Raw genomic sequence first — 17,565 nt, forward strand, 5'->3', positions numbered from 1 at the left:
TGATTCTAACGAGGTATCTAGTACCTCCTTAATCGACTGACTAGTTCTGCGATGCATTTAGAAAGGCTGGCCATCTTCACTCTTCCTTTCTATAAATGAACAGGATTTAGGGGAGACGCAACAAAATTGAGAGTGCAAACTTTTAACTTCTATGTCTGTTCGCTCTCCCAGAAACCCCAGACTACTAGGTGGAAACCAGTGATATATGAGACTCATTAAGCAAAAGATCATGGGAAGGATGGAGTGCTCAGAAGACAAAAGTCAGCAGCATTTCAGAAACATGGCAGGCGTTTGTGCTGGAAAGATGAAAAGTGCAATCTGACAAGCCATCCCCCAAATCTGTGGGCCATGACTGTTGGAAAGGGCATCTCTCAGCAAGGCGAGCCATCGGATGCTAGTCATTAAACCTGCTCCACCACAGCAAGATGGATGCTAACACTAGGAGATGATCAAAGTTCGTTCTCTTCCACTGTATTTATTCTGCTGCTTGACTCCCAAGGGCCAGACTTTGACGGCTGCTTGAACGTGAAAAAGGGGGTGAAGAGAATGACTCTGCCAGTTCTGTTTTCACCCACATCTGAGTGATTTTTTAAAATTCTGTCAAATTAGTGAAAGTTTGCAAAGTTTTTTTCTAAGCAAAGGAAACAAAAGAAACGCCTAACTAATAATAATAATAATAATCTCTCTATATAAAAATGCTCTGTGCATAATGAGTACCTTAAAAACAAAAGAACCAATGAACGAAATCACACCAAATTTGGTAACAAAACGTCTCACTACACAAGGAGTGACCATCACTCAAAAAATTATGATTTTGTCATTTGGGCGTTGTAGTTGCTGGGATTTATAGTTCACCTATAATCAAAGAGCATTCTGAACTCCACCAACGATGGAATTGAACCAAACCTTGCACACAGGCCTCCCATGACCAACAGAAAATACTAGCAGCGTTTGGTGGGCATTGACCTTGAGTTTGAGAGTTGTAGTTCACCTACATCTAGAGAGAACTCTGGACTCAAACAATGATGGATCTAGACCACACTTGGCATGAATATTCCATATGCCCAAATAGGAACACAGATGGAGTTTGGGGAAAATAGACCTTGGCATTTGGGACTTGTAGTTACTGGGATTTATAGTTCACCTACAATCAAAGACCATTCTGAATGAACCCCACGAATGACAGAACTGGGGCAAACTTCCCACACAGAACCCCCATGACCAAGAGAAAATACTTAAGGCCATCCAGTCCAACTCCCTTCAGCAGGGCAAGAAAACGTAATCAAAGCCCTCCTGACAGAGAGCCATCCAGTCATAGATATAGACAGGTAGATATGATTCACACACAGAGAAAGATATAGTATCATATATTTGAAAGGGACCCCTAAAGAAGGACAATTATATGTTGCATGTTCCAGAGTAGGCAAACCAAACAATCTCTACATCAACACTGACAAAGAACCATCAAGAAATACTGTTTACCCACAAGCATAAAGATATTACATATATTAGAAACCAGCACTTTCTAATTACTTTATTTTCCAGATCAACAGACTGGGCCACAGTAACGCATGGCAGGGGATGGCTAGTAATAATAATAATAATTATTATTATTATTATTTATACCCTGCCACCATCTCCCCAAAGAGGACTCGGGGTGGCCGACATGAGGCCAAGCCCAGTAGTGCATTACAACAGAATAAAACCAAAAACACAGAACAAACATCACAATAAAATAAATAAAACATAAGAACACAATAAAACAGGGCAAAAATACGGTGAGAAATAAATCACAATCACAATGAGCAGGCCACATGTACAGGATAAAATGATAAAAACTCAGGATGAGATAGAAATGAAACAGAAATATTTGTGAGATTGAAACTCATAAATAGGCCTACAGAAATCATAAAGTCGCTCAGAATAGAGAAATGATGCTTTACTGATGGAATCGTAGTGTTGGAAGAGACATCATGAGCCACTGAGTCCAACTCCTTGTTCACAATGCAGGATCTCCAGCACATAGTCTCTAATCTTCTTTTTTGGAGCTGCCCAGAGATGAGGACGGATACAGATGAGCTGGAAAGTGTCCAGAGAAGGACAACTAAAATGGTCCACGGTTCCAACGTCAAAATATATGAGGACAGGTTGAGGGAACTCGATATGTTTAGTACGGAGAGAAGAGGGTCAAGAAGTATAATAGAGTCTCGCTTATCCAACCTTTGCTCATCCAACATTGTGTATTATCCAATGCAGTCTGCCTCCTCCCTGGATCCACAGCTGTTTCAATACATTGCGATGTTTTCGTGCTAAATTAGTAAATACAGTAATTACTACATAACATTACTGTTTGTTGAGCTGCTTTTTTTGTCGATTTGTTGTAAAACATGATGTTTTGGTGCTTAATTTGTAAAATCATAATGTAATTTGACGTTTAATAGGCTTTTCCTTAATTCCTCATTATTATCCAACATTTTCACATATCCAATGTTCTCCTGGCCCCTTTATGTTGGATAAGTGAGACTCTACTGTAATATGATACCCATGTTTTAAAGCATGTCATATTGAATAAGGGAAAAAATTGTTTTCTGCCAAATTCAAGGTGCAGGTTATAACCTATAAAGCCCTAAACGGTTTGGGCCCTGCCTATCTTCGCGATTGCATCTTCCCCTATGAACTGGTGCGAACTTTAAGATCTTCCAGGGAGGCCCTCCTTTCGCTCCCACCACCGTCACAAGCATGGTTGGTGGGGACAAGAGAGAGGGACTTCTTGGTGGTGGCCCCCTGCCTCTAGAATGTCCTTCCTAGAGAAATAAGACAGGTCTCCTCCCCTCCTTTTGTAAGAGCCTGAAGACCTGGTGGTTTAAACAAGCCTTTGAGAATGACTAGTTCTAGCTCAGCCCCAGATACTGTTGAATATGGCTATATCTTTTTCTACCAATTACCCAGGTTACTTCCTCCTACTAAACCCCAGATATGAACAGCCATAGACTTGTATGAACTGTATGATTCATACAAGTCTATGAACCTGTATGAACTGTATAATTGTATTTTAATGTATTTTATATTGATGATTTATAATTTTTTTCTTATTGTATTGACTCTTATGTTGTAAGCCGGCCTGAGTCCCTCCTCAGAGGTTGAGAAGACCGGGGTATAAAAACTCCAAATAAATAAATAAATAATAAATTTACCTATTACTGTTATTGCCTGTTATAACATTGCACCTAATTTCCTGGACCCTCTACAAATTTTAAATTGCCTTTTAAATTGCCTTGTACAAGCAGGATTATTTTAAGTATATATGTGCTCTTATGATTTTTTATGCTTATATTGTCTTGTTACTTTTATGTTTATTTTGTTTACTTTGTATGTATTGATGATGTTACTTGGAGACTGCTCTGAATCTCCTCGGGGAGATAGAGCGGTATATAAATAAAGTTTTGTTGTTGTTGCTCCAGAGAACAGAATCCATAGAATGAATTCCACCCAAGAGCTGTTTGGTAGTGAAATATGCGACTAAAATGATCAAGGGTCTGGAGAACAACCCCTATGAGGAGCGGCTTAAGGAGCTGGGCATGTTTAGCCTGAAGAAGAGAAGGCTGAAAGGAGACATAGGAAGGAGGGAGCAGGCTTGCACATTGTTCCAAGTCTATCTATTGCTCAAGTTGAAGAGAGATACTGACAAGCTGAATGTGTCCAGAGGAGGGTGACTAAAATGGTCAAGGGTCTGGAGAACAAGCTCTATGAGGAGCGGCTTAAGGAGCTGGGCATGTTTAGCCTGAAGAAGAGAAGGCTAAGAGGAGATAGGATAGCCATGTATAAATATGTGAGAGGAAGTCACAGGGAGGAGGGAGCAAGCTTGTTTTCTGCTTCCTTGGAGACTAGGATGCGGAACAATGGCTTCAAACTACAAGAAAGGAGATTCCATTTGAACATGAGGAAGAACTCCTTGACTGTGAGAGCCGTTCAGCAGTGGAACTCTCTGCCCCGGAGTGTGGTGGAGGCTCCTTCTTTGGAGGTTTTTAAACAGAGGCTAGATGGCCATCTGTCAGGGGTGATTTGAATGCAATATTCCTGCTTCTTGGCAGGGGATTGGACTGGATGGCCCATGAGGTCTCTTCCAACTCTATGATTCTATGATTCATGGGACTCCAGTGAAGTATCCTTTTCTGGAGGTTTTGAAACAAAGGCTGGATGAAAGGCTGGATGGTTGTCTGTCATGAGTGCTTGGATTATGTTTTTCTACCCAGCAGGAGGTTGGACTCGATGGTCTTTGTGGTGTCTTCCAACACTATGATTTTAGAAAGTTGCCAGTGATTAGTCAAGTAAGTGGGAACAGACCTCCCTCCCTACCTAACAGAAAGCCTTCTAAAAGGTGACCATAAACCATACCTTCACATCTGGGCAACGGGTGGTCCCAGTTCCTATTGGTTCCATGTTGACAGGTCAAGACCGGGTGGCCAATCAGCTGATAACCAGGGAGGCATTCAAAAGATATTGACTGGCCCACGCTGTAACCAGCTCCTCTCACAATGCCATTAGCGAAGGGCTCAGGGTCAGGACACTCCTGGAGTTCATAAGCTGGAAATCAAAGGAGGGAAGCGGTGGTAAAGTTAAGCACATCTTCCCCTTAGTGATTGGTGCTTTTCTATGGCAAAGAGTGATAACCCAGTGAAGGAACACATTTGGAAGGCTCCAAGTGCAACCTCGCCTGTTGAAAGAATCAGGTAGCAAGTGGTAGGCAAGTTCCAGATGTGAGACCTTGGACAGCTTCTACAAGTTAAAGGTAGGCAACAGGTAGATTGGATGTACAAATAGTTTTATTTAGCTTAAGTCTCTTGTGTTCCAGACACCTCTGGGCAATATGCAAACAGGCAGAGCACACCACTTGCATGCATTAGGTGCTAAGTTCATTCTTTGGCATCTCCCTATAAGACTGAGAAACACAACTCTCTGAATCTCTCGAGAACGATTAACAATCAGTGCTGGGCTACACAGACTTGTGGTATAAAGAATATGGTAAGACCTTTGTTCTCCTTCAGGCTTGGTTACTAGAAATTGCCAATATGACCCATTGCCATAGAGCAGTGGTTCTCAACCTACTGAATACCTCTTTCTACATTTCCTCATGTTATGGTGACTTCATAACTATAATTTTGCTACTGTTAGTGTTCTGGTATAGCTGTACCAGGAGCTCCAATTTTGTTTGCTTTGCATTGAATGTTTGTTTGCAGTCCTAAGTTTCAGAGATTCTGCAGATAGGTGGCTTCTTTTGGTTGCAGTTATAGGGCAGGCCACCTGTCCATCATCGTTAAGTTTGGTCCCACCCCCTACTCAGGGCAATTGGGAAGGGAAGGGGGCCATTTTTCAGTTAGTCTCAGCCAGGTTAACCTTTGTATAGGATGTGTGTAACTTCCCCTGTACAAAGGCTTCAAGCTTTAAGAATTACCAGGGTTACAGAAATTCCAACAGAAACAGAAAGGAAAGAAATCCAGAGGAGAACAGCTTTAAGAGTGTCCTAAGAACTCCAGGGAAGCATTCCCACAGCTTTGGGAATTTCCAGGAAAACAGCCTTAAAGACTAAAGAACTCCAGCTGGAGAATATCCACTGCCTTGCTGGTAGGTCCACTCGGCATCCGAGAAGCAGTTCGGCCTGGTAGCGGAGCACACATCAGTGAGGGTTGGATTTCAGTCAGCCTGGGAGAAGTTAAAAAGGGGAATTTTCCTTTAAAGAAAACGTTATTGAAGATAGTGCCTGTCCCCTGTGGACAAGATTGAGAGAACCAATACTTTATCAAGAAAGCCTTGAAGTTCCTGTTTGGTTTCATTAATAAAAGACTTTGTTGTACTTATCTAGCCATCTGAAGATTCTTCTGTAGTGGAAACCTCTGAGAACTTCTTCTTAGGCCCCTGGCTTCCTGCTGGGCAAAGGTTACACATCCTATTTTCAAAGTCAACTAACTACGGGCCCAGCGGCGACAGAACAGTTAGGAATCATGATGTAAATATCTAATATGCAGGATGTATTTTCATTCACTGGACCAAATATAGCACAAATACCCAATACACCCAAACTTGAATACTGGCAGAGTTGGGAGGGATTGATTTTGTCATTTGGGAGTTGTAGTTGCTGGGATTTGTATTTCACCTACAATCAAGAGCATTCTGACCTTGAGTTTTCGAGTTGTAGTTCATCTATATCCAGAGAGCACTGTGGACCCAAACTTGGCACGGATACTCAATATGCCCAAATGTAAACACTGGTGGAGTTTGGGGAAAATAGACCTTGACATTTGGGAGTTGTAGTTGCTGGGATTTATAGTTCACCTACAATCAAAGAGCATTCTGAACCCCACCAATGATAGAATTGGGCCAAACTTGCCACACAGAATCCTCATGACCAACAGAAAATACTGTATTTTCTGATGGTCTTTGACAACCCTTCTGTCACTCCCTCATGACCCCCTTGGGGGTCCCAACCCCCAGGTTGAGAAATGCTGCCATAGAGTCATCCCAGAGGTATTAGAAATACCTAGAAATGTACCCTACCTAGGAATTTCCTAGGTCCTCCAAGGCATCTCTATAGTTCTATATATTCCAGAGAAAGTATCCTATAGAATGATTTGTAGGACCTTGCAAATATCCAGACAGATCATTCTCGCCACTCAGTCTATGTAAGTGAAATGACCATTTATAAAATCAGCAAGGATTTACATCCCCAAGATGACTAAAATTTTCATTTGGTCTAAGACACTTTGTGTTTCTTATTATCACAAAACAACACTTTCCTCCATTGAAATTTGTGCATATTTTCCCGATATGCACATTGTCCCATTGGCGGAAGCATGTTTAGCACAATTTGGAAACACATATATTTCCCAAATACATATATAGTAATATTTTTATATCATTACAATAAAGAAATAATAACTGAGAAGAATTTGATGTAAAAATATCTGGATCCACCTCAGCATCAATAAATTTTTTAATGTCCCGGATTCTTATTTTTTAAAAGCTGATTTTTCTTCACAGCTATAATATTAGGCCTTCAGGGTTTGTTGCCTCGAATGTTTTTCGTCTTTGCTATGGCAAATCATACTTTTGCAGTTTTTCATTTTGATTCTATTTTAATTGGATTGCATTGATTTTGTTGTATTTCATTTTGTAATTACATATTCCGTCCTGACAAATTCAGCTGCGTGGCAACTCATACACTGAATTAATCAACAAATGTATGTCGGCACCTTGAAATTAATAGACAAATTATATGCTGGTGCCTTGCTAACAGAAGGTGCAGTAAACTTTAGAAGGATCAGGGAAGAGTTGAAACAAACTGAGAAATATTCATCTAGCAGAACTCCTAGCCAGCAGAACAATAACACAATGCAACACAACGGATGTAGAGATCAAAAAAACATTGGCTTAATGTAACCCAAGGTAATGTGCACTTTTGCTTTGTTTTGAAGAAGAAGCATGAGACTAGTCACAAGCTCCTTATTCTCCATTAATTGTCCTCTCCCTGGTAGCTGCTGCCATTAAATGGTGGTGAGAGGCAGAAGGTATAAAAGGGAGTGGATTGAGCCTTCAAGATGACTATGCTGTCATGCGCTGGGCCTATAGCCGTTGGATTTTGAACAAGATGTGCTCTTTGTGCCCAGCGGGAAGCCGGGGTGCCTCAAGTGAGAGGCCCTAAGGATTTTCCTATACAGAGTCTTTAGAAGCTTGAAAGGTTTCACAAAGTCCTTTATTATTGCTTAAGTCTTCACCAAACAATCAAATACTTCTTAGATCTTCAACAAATTAAACAAATGCTTCAAAGTTTTGAATCAACTGGTGGCTTTCCTAATCTTGTCCACAAGGGACAGGCAACTGGCTTCGTGAACTGTTTTTTTTTCTTTAAGAGGAAAACCCTTTTTAACCCCTCCTTGGGCAATCTACTTTCTAAACTTTGCTGGTGTGGGCTCTACTCCCGGCTCCAAACTGCTTCTTGGGTCCCGAGTAGACCTACCAGTCAAAGCTTTGTAGATTCTCCAGCTGGAGTCCTTTGGAACTGCTTCCCCCTGGAATTTCCCCCGGATGCTGTGAGAAACGAAGCTTCTCTACAGGTGGAGCTAATCCATGTCCTGTAGCTAAGCTTTCCAATGCAAGACTGACCTAAAATGGCTCCCTCTCCTCCCAGAGCCCTGGGGAAAGGGGCGGAACCAAAACTGAACAATGATTGATGGGTCATAGGCCCTATAATTGCAAACCAAGGGAAGCCACCTTATTGCAAAATGCATGGAACTTTGGAATACAAGCAAACACTCAAAGAAAGAAAAAGAAGTTGGAGCTCCTGGCACAGCCATACCAGAACAATGACCTCCCATCCCCATCCCATTTCTCTGACATAGAGTGAGATGATGGGCTCTTCGATCCTTTGGACAACACAGATGAGCAGTATAGTACCTTCTCCTGGTGAACAAAGGTTGTTTGGTATTAAATTATATGTATTGAACTTGGTACCATGAAGGACTCAGAGTTCATGAGAGACCACTGACCAGTTATGGTGACCAGTTTGGAGAAACTTTGAGATACTTCCATCTAAAGGTGATAAATAATGCTTTGGAGGCCCACAAGGTGTAAGAGAGAACAAAGAGAGTCAAAGGCACTAGGTGGCTTCCATACCTATGGGCATTTGGTCAAAATCTAGACCTCCAGCTGTCCCACCATGAACAACAAAGATCCATGAAAATCCCTTTGTTATTGTAAGCAACATAGGAATGTTTTAACTTATTTGCTGTGGAGAATTCTTAAGCTTCAGCTGAATATGACTTAAAACTCTTCTTGTAACTTTGCAACTACTTTTCAATGTACCTGAAGGAAAAGGTCCTTCATGTCAAAGATACCCGATTGCTAACATAGATTGCCTGCTTAGAATAAAGATTTTTTTTCTTGTAAGGTTCTCCTTCTTCCACACTCTCCTCACATCCTTTGTTTGATTGGTGTTTACACAACAAGATTCTCAAATCCTAAAAAAAGTAGTGCAAACACCTCTTCAAGTCAGAGCTGGAAAGTGGAAGCAACCCCTAAGGAGCTTCCCACAGAGTTAGTGGGATACATCAGTGGGTGATCTCAAGGAGGACCATCTACTAGTTGGAAGCAGAAGTCCTCCCAGAGGGGTATGATGACCTTATTCTACTTCCCTTTATCTAGGCAACTTCAGAAGTTCCTCAGATAAAGGCCCCTCTCCCTCCCTCCTTCCCTCCCCAACCTTTTGATAGTGGTAGTGTTGACTCCATTGAGATTGATAACTGCTGGAAGAAGAGGACATGGAACTATGTTAATAAAGTAGGTTCTTGTGGGTTTTTTCGGGCTATAGAGCCATGTTCTAGAGGCATTTCTCCTGACATTTCGCCTGTATCTATGGCAAGCATCCTCAGAGGTGTGCTTGCCATAGATGCAGGCGAAACGTCTGAGGATGCTTGCCATAGATGCAGGCGAAACGTCAGGAGAAATGCCTCTAGAACATGGCTCTATAGCCCGAAAAAAACCCCACAAGAACCTAGTGATTCCAGCCATGAAAGCCTTCGACAATATGTTAATAAAGTGTTATCATCTATTCGCCTTACCCAGGAATTTGGCCAGAATCTCAACGTGAAGTCCAAAACCACATTCTGCTTCTATGTAATGCCTGGAAAAACAACTCCCTGCTTTTTAACATTTACAGGGTGGCATCTCTCTCTCTGTCTCTCTCCCCTCCCCCCCCCCCCCCCCCTTTAACAAGACATCTTTTCCAAGAATCTTTCCTCAGAGCAATTTCATAGGGATGACAAAGCAAGTACAGCTTGAGACTCCCTTATCTGGAATGCTTAGGGCCAGAAGTATTTAGGGTTGTTAATTTTTTTGAACATTTCCATAAAGATAATGAGTTATGAAGATGTGACTGAAATCTAAACAGTAGCATCCATCAATTTTAGACTGGAAACATTTTAGGGGTGTTTTGTGCATCTATTATTGTACGACATTGTGCTTCTTAAGTGAGCTGATGAAGAGGCCCCACGCTTATTGTTTTTCCTGCAATGTGCCAGAAACTTTAGCCATATTGGTGTCCATTAACTACAATCGTTTCTTTATTTTTCAGATGCTCTCTGGGGACCGACTGCAGATGGCTCAGCATCAGATGCTGGTCCAGCATTTTGGGCAGCACTGAATATAGCCAAGACTCTATAGAAATAGGAAATAATAACACTAAAAACCTGAGGACAGATGCAAAACTTCATCTGCTTTCAATTTAGACACAGAGTGAGAACAGCTGGGGGCAAAACGAAGCTCAGCAAAAGAACGTTGCAACAGGGAATTCCTCAGATACAATGATCTGGTGTCCTCCAAGCATTTAAGTAATTCAAGTCAGGTTGAATTCCCAGGCTGAGTCCATAGGCCCTCTAGGTAATCATGAATTACCTTGTCTGTATCGGCACAAAGAACCATCCAAGGCTATTAGGATTAAGCAAGGCTTTTGTGTAACGTCTTTGCAGACACATTTGGATTAAATCCACAAGGTTCTGCTTCAAAAGGAGACCATGGCTCTCATATTCAGTGCTCTTCTTGCAAACCCCAAAGGACCTACAGGTTTCCCTCTGCTGTCTCCTTCTTACCTTGATATTCCACCTTGAAGCCGGGCTTGTTCTGTGAATGATCACTGTGGAAATAGAGGGTGGTTTCATGTGATGTGGACAAAAGGGAGCCCGGGAGGTCGCTCCCACTGAACCGGCTGATGATGTTGCTGGTGTCGTACGGTCCATTGCGGACTTCAATATAGTCGTGGTTGGGTTCAGTGGAGAAGTTCAGGAACTGGAGATGAGCACCTGCAGACCAAGGGCAAAATGGCTTCAATGGAAGACGGAAACTTTGACTAAATTAACTGATTTATGAGGCCATAAAGAAGACTCCAGCAAAGCATTCCAGCGGGGAAGCGTGCGGGGAATGCGGAAGTGCTTCATCAGCGTCGCAGATGGACGATGAAAGCGACAGCTCCCCTGGCAGCCAGAAAAAGTTAAACAGCCTCTGTCTATGTCTGTATATGTTTGTATGTCAAAAATTGGCATTGAATGTTTGCCATATATGTGTACACTGTCATCTGCCCTGAGTCCCCTGCGGGGTGAGAAGGGCGGAATATAAAAGCTGTAAATAAATAAATAAATAAATAATAGTGGTGGCTAGTGGTTCCCAAGTTAGTGGACCAGTGAACCTGCTTTGAGCTTCAGTCCAAAATGGAAAGTATCAAAGGTGCTAAAACTATTGAGGAAGAATGGCAAGAAGTGTGGGCTGCTCCTTGAATACTTGAGTTGAAGATTAGTATTCTACCATGCTGTTGTCTAGGGCATATCTACACTGTCAAATTCATACAATCTGACACCAATTTAACCACGACAGTTCAATGCTATGGAATTCTGGAAATTGTAGTTTTACAAAGTCTTTAGCCTTTTTTTGACAAAGACTGCTGGTGCTTCATTAAGCTACAACTCCCAAGATTCTGTAGCATTGATTCGTGGAACTTGAAGTCGAGTCAAGCTGCATTAATTCTACACTGCAGATATATCCACTATCAAAAGTGGGCAGCTGCATAGAGGCAGGAGCCAATGCTTGCCCCTCACGATGCACACTGCACATTCATGGTGCACTGAATTATGTGACTTTTTACCACCCTTAGGCAGAGTTTTGCTGTTTTCTCCACTTTGGGAGATGCACAATGCAGCATTATTTATTTATTTACTTACTTATTTACTTACAATATTTCTACCCGGCCTTTCTCACCCCGGAGGGAACTCAAGGTGGCTATACATACAGGCAACAATTTGATGCCTTAAAACACAATGTACACTTAAATAAATATTAAAATTGAATTAAAAAGCACATTAAAATAAATTAAAACATTTTAAAAAAATCATTCAGAGTTAAACATGTAATCCACGAGCGTTATTCAGGCTGTTCCCAATGGTCATTGCACATTGTTCCAAGTCTATCTATTGCTCAAGTTGAAGAGAGATATTGACAAGCTGGAATGTGTCCAGAGGAGGGCGACTAAAATGATCAAGGGTCTGGAGAACAAGCTCTATGAGGAGCAGCTTAAGGAGCTGGGCATGTTTAGCCTGAAGAAGAGAAGGCTAAGAGGAGATAGGATAGCCATGTATAAATATGTGAGAGGAAGTCACAGGGAGGAGGGAGCAAGCTTGTTTTCTGCTTCCTTGGAGACTAGAACGCGGAACAATGGCTTCAAACTACAAGAGAGGAGATTCCATCTGAACATGAGGAAGAACTTCCTGACTGTGAGAGCCGTTCAGCAGTGGAACTCTCTGCCCTGGAGTGTGGTAGAGGCTCCTTCTTTGGAAGCTTTTAAACAGAGGCCGGATGGCCATCTGTTGGGGGTGCTTTGAATGAAATTTTCCTGCTTCTTGGCAGGGGGTTGGACTGGATGGCCCTTGAGGTCTCTTCCAACTCTATGATTCTTTGATTCTAAGTTCTCCAAATGCTTAGTCACAAAGCCACATTTTCATTCTCTTGAGGAAGGTCGGGGGGAGGGGGTTGATCTAATATACCTTGGGAGGGAATTCCACAGCTGAGGGGCCATCACTGAGAAGGCCATTTGTCATTGGTTTGTTGGAAGGAGGAGTCAGACCAACACTGAAATCATTTTTGGGGATGGGTGGGTGGGTTTTTGAGTTCATCAAGTGTTTCCAGAGCCACAAATTGGATCACAAGGATTTCATTGGTGGGTTATAAGTAAGTGGGACATGGTGACTACATGAAACCTGTGACCCCCATGGTCCTCTTCTCTGGTCTCAATGAAAGCTGGCCTAGTTCTCTCTGAGTCAGCCTAACAACAGTTCTGCAAACAAGGCAATGCATTCCCTCTTCGTATGGTTGAAAATGTTATGGGAAAGGCAGGGTGCATTTTCTTACCAAATCCCACAGGAAAGGATATCCTCCATGTACAGTCGCTGTTACTGGGGTAGTTTCCTGGGAAGCCTGGACTCAGAATGACCCCTTCCATGTCTTCCATGGTCCCTCCACATTGTGCTGAAAAGGTTGCAAGAAGAGTTACATGGCTAAAGCAAACTGAAATTAATACTTTCGTTTTGCATTTAGGCAGGACACAAACTTGGGAACAGTGACTACCTTTGTATTGTTGAAGGCTTATATAAATGCTGGACCACTCTAACGACTACCATGTCAGGCCACACAGAGAAGCCATTGAAATCCACAAGCATGTGGACAATTTCACAGAAAGGAAGAAACACTGAAAATGAACAAAATCTGGCTACTTAAAAAAAAACTAAAATCACAACAATAAATAAAGAACAACACACAAAAACAGGGGAGCTCCAGACAAGAAACAATCAGGGACAGCTAATCACCTCTCAACAAAGGATTCCCCAGGCAGTAAGAAGCCAGACCTTGAAACTGCTAGACAATTAAATGCTAATTAAGGTGGCCAATTGAAACATTCACATTTACCGCCAACAGACAAGAGTTTTTTCTCCCACCCTGGACATTCCATTTTTCTAGTTTCCAACAGACCTCATAACCTCTGAGGATGCCTGCCATAGATGCAGGTGAAACGTCAGGAGAGAATGCTTCTGGAACATGGCCATACTGCCTGAAAAACTTACAATAACCCAGTAACTACCTCATTGTGAATCCTGAATGTCATGGACTTTGGCTCTCCCTTGTTGCTGTTTTGAAAACCTGGCCACACTAGTGAGGATACAACCAAATGTATTGTCGAAGGCTTTCATGGCCGGAATCACTGGGTTGTTGTAGGTTTTTTCGGGCTATATGGCTATGGTCTAGAGGTATTCTCTCCTGACGTTTCGCCTGCACCTATGGCAAGCATCCTCAGAGGTAGTGAGGTCTGTTGGAACTAGGGAAAAGGGTTTATATATCTGTGAAATAACCAGGGTGGGACAAAGGGCTCTTGTCTGCTGGAGCTAGGTGTGAATGTTTCAAGTGATCACCTTGATTAGCATATAATGCCCTGACAGTGCCTGGAGCAAACTTTTGTTGAGCGGTGATTAGATGTTATCAGGCCATTATATGCTAATCAAGGTAATCAGTTGAAACATTCACACCTAGCTCCAGCAGACAAGAGTCCTTTGTCTCACCCTGGTCATTCTACAGATATATAAACCCCTTTTCCTAGTTCCAACAGACCTCACTATCTCTGAGGATGCTTGCCATAGATGCAGGTGAAACATCAGGAGAGAATGCCTCTAGACCATGGCCATATAGCCCGAAAAAACCTACAACAACCCAGCGATATAACCAAAGCTTGGAAAAGTTACTTTATTGATCTACACAACGAGGTGGATTATTTTGAACAGTAATATCATAGAGAACACTTTCCCCAGAACTGTAGCAAAATAAAAATGAGAACATCAACCAAACAGCTAAACCATTAGATTTTTAATTATTATTCACATATTAGTTGAATTTATATTTGTCCATCCAATGAGCTCAAATGGGTTCTTCATATTGCACCCCACAAGAACAACTCTGTGAGGAGGGTCAGACCAAGGGAAATCAACTGACTCAATTTCATGGTTCAATGGGGACTTAAACCTAGTTTTCCCAAACCCTACTGCAATTGTTCCACCCTACTGGTTTTGATTGATTGTGGCTTTACGAGTGTGAGTCAGCCAGGTCTACAAACCAGATTAACAAATCAAATCAAAAGTGCGAGGCAAGGGGCGAAGACCAAAAGGCATTCAAATGTATATATGCAAAACAATTTTAGCAAATAACAGAACTGTTCAAATCCTATCAGATTAGTGCTTGGATAAGTTGATTTCTGGAGGCTCAAAAGAAATACAAAACAAGTTGATAAATTAAAGAAAGGAAAGGCTGCGAAGCCAAGCGGGCAGATGTTCATAACAGCATCTCAAAGTAATGATGGCAGTAACTTTTGGCATATGGTCCCCGATCCCTTGGGGATCCCAAATGGAGCTCCCCAGTGTCTCATTCCTACAGAGAAATGGGAGAAACATTTCAGAATCATCTTTAATGACTCAGAAACACCTGGAAACAGTAATAGGAGGAACTTCCAGAGAAATTCTAAGAATTTCTTTTTCACTTCCAGCTGGGGGCTCCGATGTCAGTAGGGAAGTGACTCTAGATTTTGGATAGCCTTCAAGGAGCTATCTCAGGTAACAAACCTATACTGAGGAAAAGCTACAGAACTTTGGACAACTCCTTTACAACTGTCTAAAAGTTGGAATGGATTCACCATCTGACTTATTTCATATCAAAAGCACTGCATAAATTAGTATATAACCGATAAAAAACAGAAGGCGTGCAGGTGGCTAAATATCTTTTGACCAAAAACGGGCAACAGCAATGGCATTGTCTGTAGCCTCCAACAATTCTTCCTCTGTACATGAGGCAGGGCATAGTGGACAAGCATACAGATGCGAAGTTGTCTGTTCTGCTCCACAGTCACATAAGGTGTGGGATTCTTTAAGGTAGTGCCATTTTGCCAGATTGTCTGTCTATTTATTTATTTATTATTCAAACTTATATGCCACCACTCCCCTGGGGCTCGGAGCGGCTTACAAGAACAGACTAAAATGTAACACAATTTAAAAACAATTTAAAACAATTTAAAAACAATTTAAAAACAACAATATCAAAGATCAAAGGCCTGTCAAAACAGATATGTCTTACATGCCCTGCGGAAAGCTGATAGGTCCCGCAAGGCATGCACTTCAGGTGGCAGAGTATTCCAGAGTGATGGTGCCACTGCTGTAAAGGCTCTGGTCTGGTTGCTGTTAGACGCAAGGTCTTGACACTGGGAATTTCCAACAAATCTTGGTCCTCAGAACGGAGGGATCTCTGGGGTTGGTAGGGGGTGAGGCGGTCCCTCAGGTACATCAGCCCCAGACCATGCAAGGCCTTAAAGGTAAGTACCATCACTTTGAAAGCTCAATTGGTAACCAATGCAGGTGCAGTAAGATTGGTGTTATGTAGCATCTCATCGGAGTTCCCACAAGAAGCCGAGCAGCTGCATTTTGTACCAACTTGAGCTTCCGGATCACCGACAGAGGAAGGGCAATGTAGAGGGCATTACAGTAGTCCAGTCTTGAGATGACCGTGCTTGGATCACCGTAGCGACGTCGTCCCTGGACAGGTAGGGGGCCAGCCGTCTGGCCTGCCGCAGATGACAAAAGGCGGTTCTGCTAACAGCGGAGAGCTGGGCCTCCATCATCAGCAGAGGGTCCAAAAGGACTCCCAGACTATTTACCAATGATGACGGGCATAGCACCTCGCCATCCAGGGTAGGCAACTGGATATCCCCACTTCCCGGTTGACCCAGCCATAGGATCTCCGTCTTTGCTGGATTCACCCTCAACCTTTTGATCTGCCCACTCCACTTCTGAGTCTATTCAGGGACTTCCAAGTTGCCCATTCTTGTGTTTGCCCCTGGAGGAAGACCCTCATGGGAGGGGGGCATATAATTGGGATTTCCTAGTTTAGCTGCCCAGAGTGATACCCTTGCTTTGGCTGGGGGGATGCCAAGAGGAGTGGTAGTTCTCATAAAGCTTTTCCTTGATTTGAGTATGTGGGGAGGAGGCTGGTAGCCATGTAGTGGGTGGCTTTCAGTTTTCAACCTTATTTCTCTCACATTTAGCAGCAACTTCCCATCACACATCATGTGGGGGGGGGGGGGGGCAATTCCAGCTAGCTTGTAGAGTTTATCAACAGGTGTAGGTTTAAGACATCCTGTGATTATTCTGCATGTTTCATTCAATGCTATGTTCACCTGCTTTGCATGGGCAGACCTATGCCAAACAGGGCAGGCATACTCGGCAGTTGAGTAAGACAAGGCCAGAACTGATGTTCTTACTAATTTTGGGTCTGCACCCCATGTGCTGCCAGTATGTTTCCGCAGGATGTTATTACGTGCAGCTACTTTGTGCCTGATGTTCAAGTTGTGTTTCCTATCTGCTAGTGACACTGAGATATTTAGGATGGAAACAATGTTCAAGCTCTTGACCGTCCCAGGTGACTTTCAGTTTCCTGTTGGCTTCATGGTCATTTTGATATGAAATAAATAACCACCTGACTGACATGGAAACCATTATTCACTACTCTTCAGCTCCTTTTATTCACTTGGAGAAATAAATCTCTCACAGACTTTATTCATTTGTTGGCCCCCCTTTTCTCAATGCAAAGGGTATAATGTTTTAGGCATAACTGTAAATTCTCTTTTCTTATCATTTTGCCTCTACTCATTATTGTCCCTTCTTCATAGCCTATGTCTTCCTTCATCCATCAATGCCAACTCAAAATATACCTTATGTTGTATGTCAGCTTGTGATTGTGACTGATGTCCATGATGGGAATTGAGATGATGTTCCTGATGGTGGGCCTGGGTCTGTTGGCAATGGGGATGAGGGTTTGCCTGGGCCTGAGTTAAGCTCAGATGAGAGGCCCGAGTTGTCTCAGAAAGGTTACATTCCTGTGAGAGGCCCTTCACAGTCTTTCTCAGAGCAACTGCCCGGCAATGATTTGTCAGGTGCAGAACTT

At 42.6% G+C, this 17,565-nt stretch overlaps 1 protein-coding gene across 5 annotated transcripts in view; it reads right to left on the minus strand.

The window, feature by feature from the left end:
* Positions 1-17,565, minus strand: part of CSMD2 (CUB and Sushi multiple domains 2) — a 984,984-nt gene that overhangs the window by 137,641 nt on the left and 829,778 nt on the right. For all 5 annotated transcript variants that reach the window (XM_067473669.1, XM_067473670.1, XM_060784605.2 and 2 more), the window contains 3 exons: positions 12,943-13,059; positions 10,638-10,847; positions 4,396-4,584 (listed from right to left, as the gene is read on the minus strand). In XM_067473669.1, the coding sequence (XP_067329770.1) occupies positions 4,396-4,584; positions 10,638-10,847; positions 12,943-13,059 (516 nt within the window). The remainder of the gene's footprint in view (positions 1-4,395; positions 4,585-10,637; positions 10,848-12,942; positions 13,060-17,565) is intronic.

The sequence above is a fragment of the Anolis sagrei genome, chromosome X (assembly GCF_037176765.1).
Source record: "Anolis sagrei isolate rAnoSag1 chromosome X, rAnoSag1.mat, whole genome shotgun sequence".
Classification (NCBI taxonomy): Eukaryota; Metazoa; Chordata; class Lepidosauria; order Squamata; family Dactyloidae; genus Anolis; species Anolis sagrei.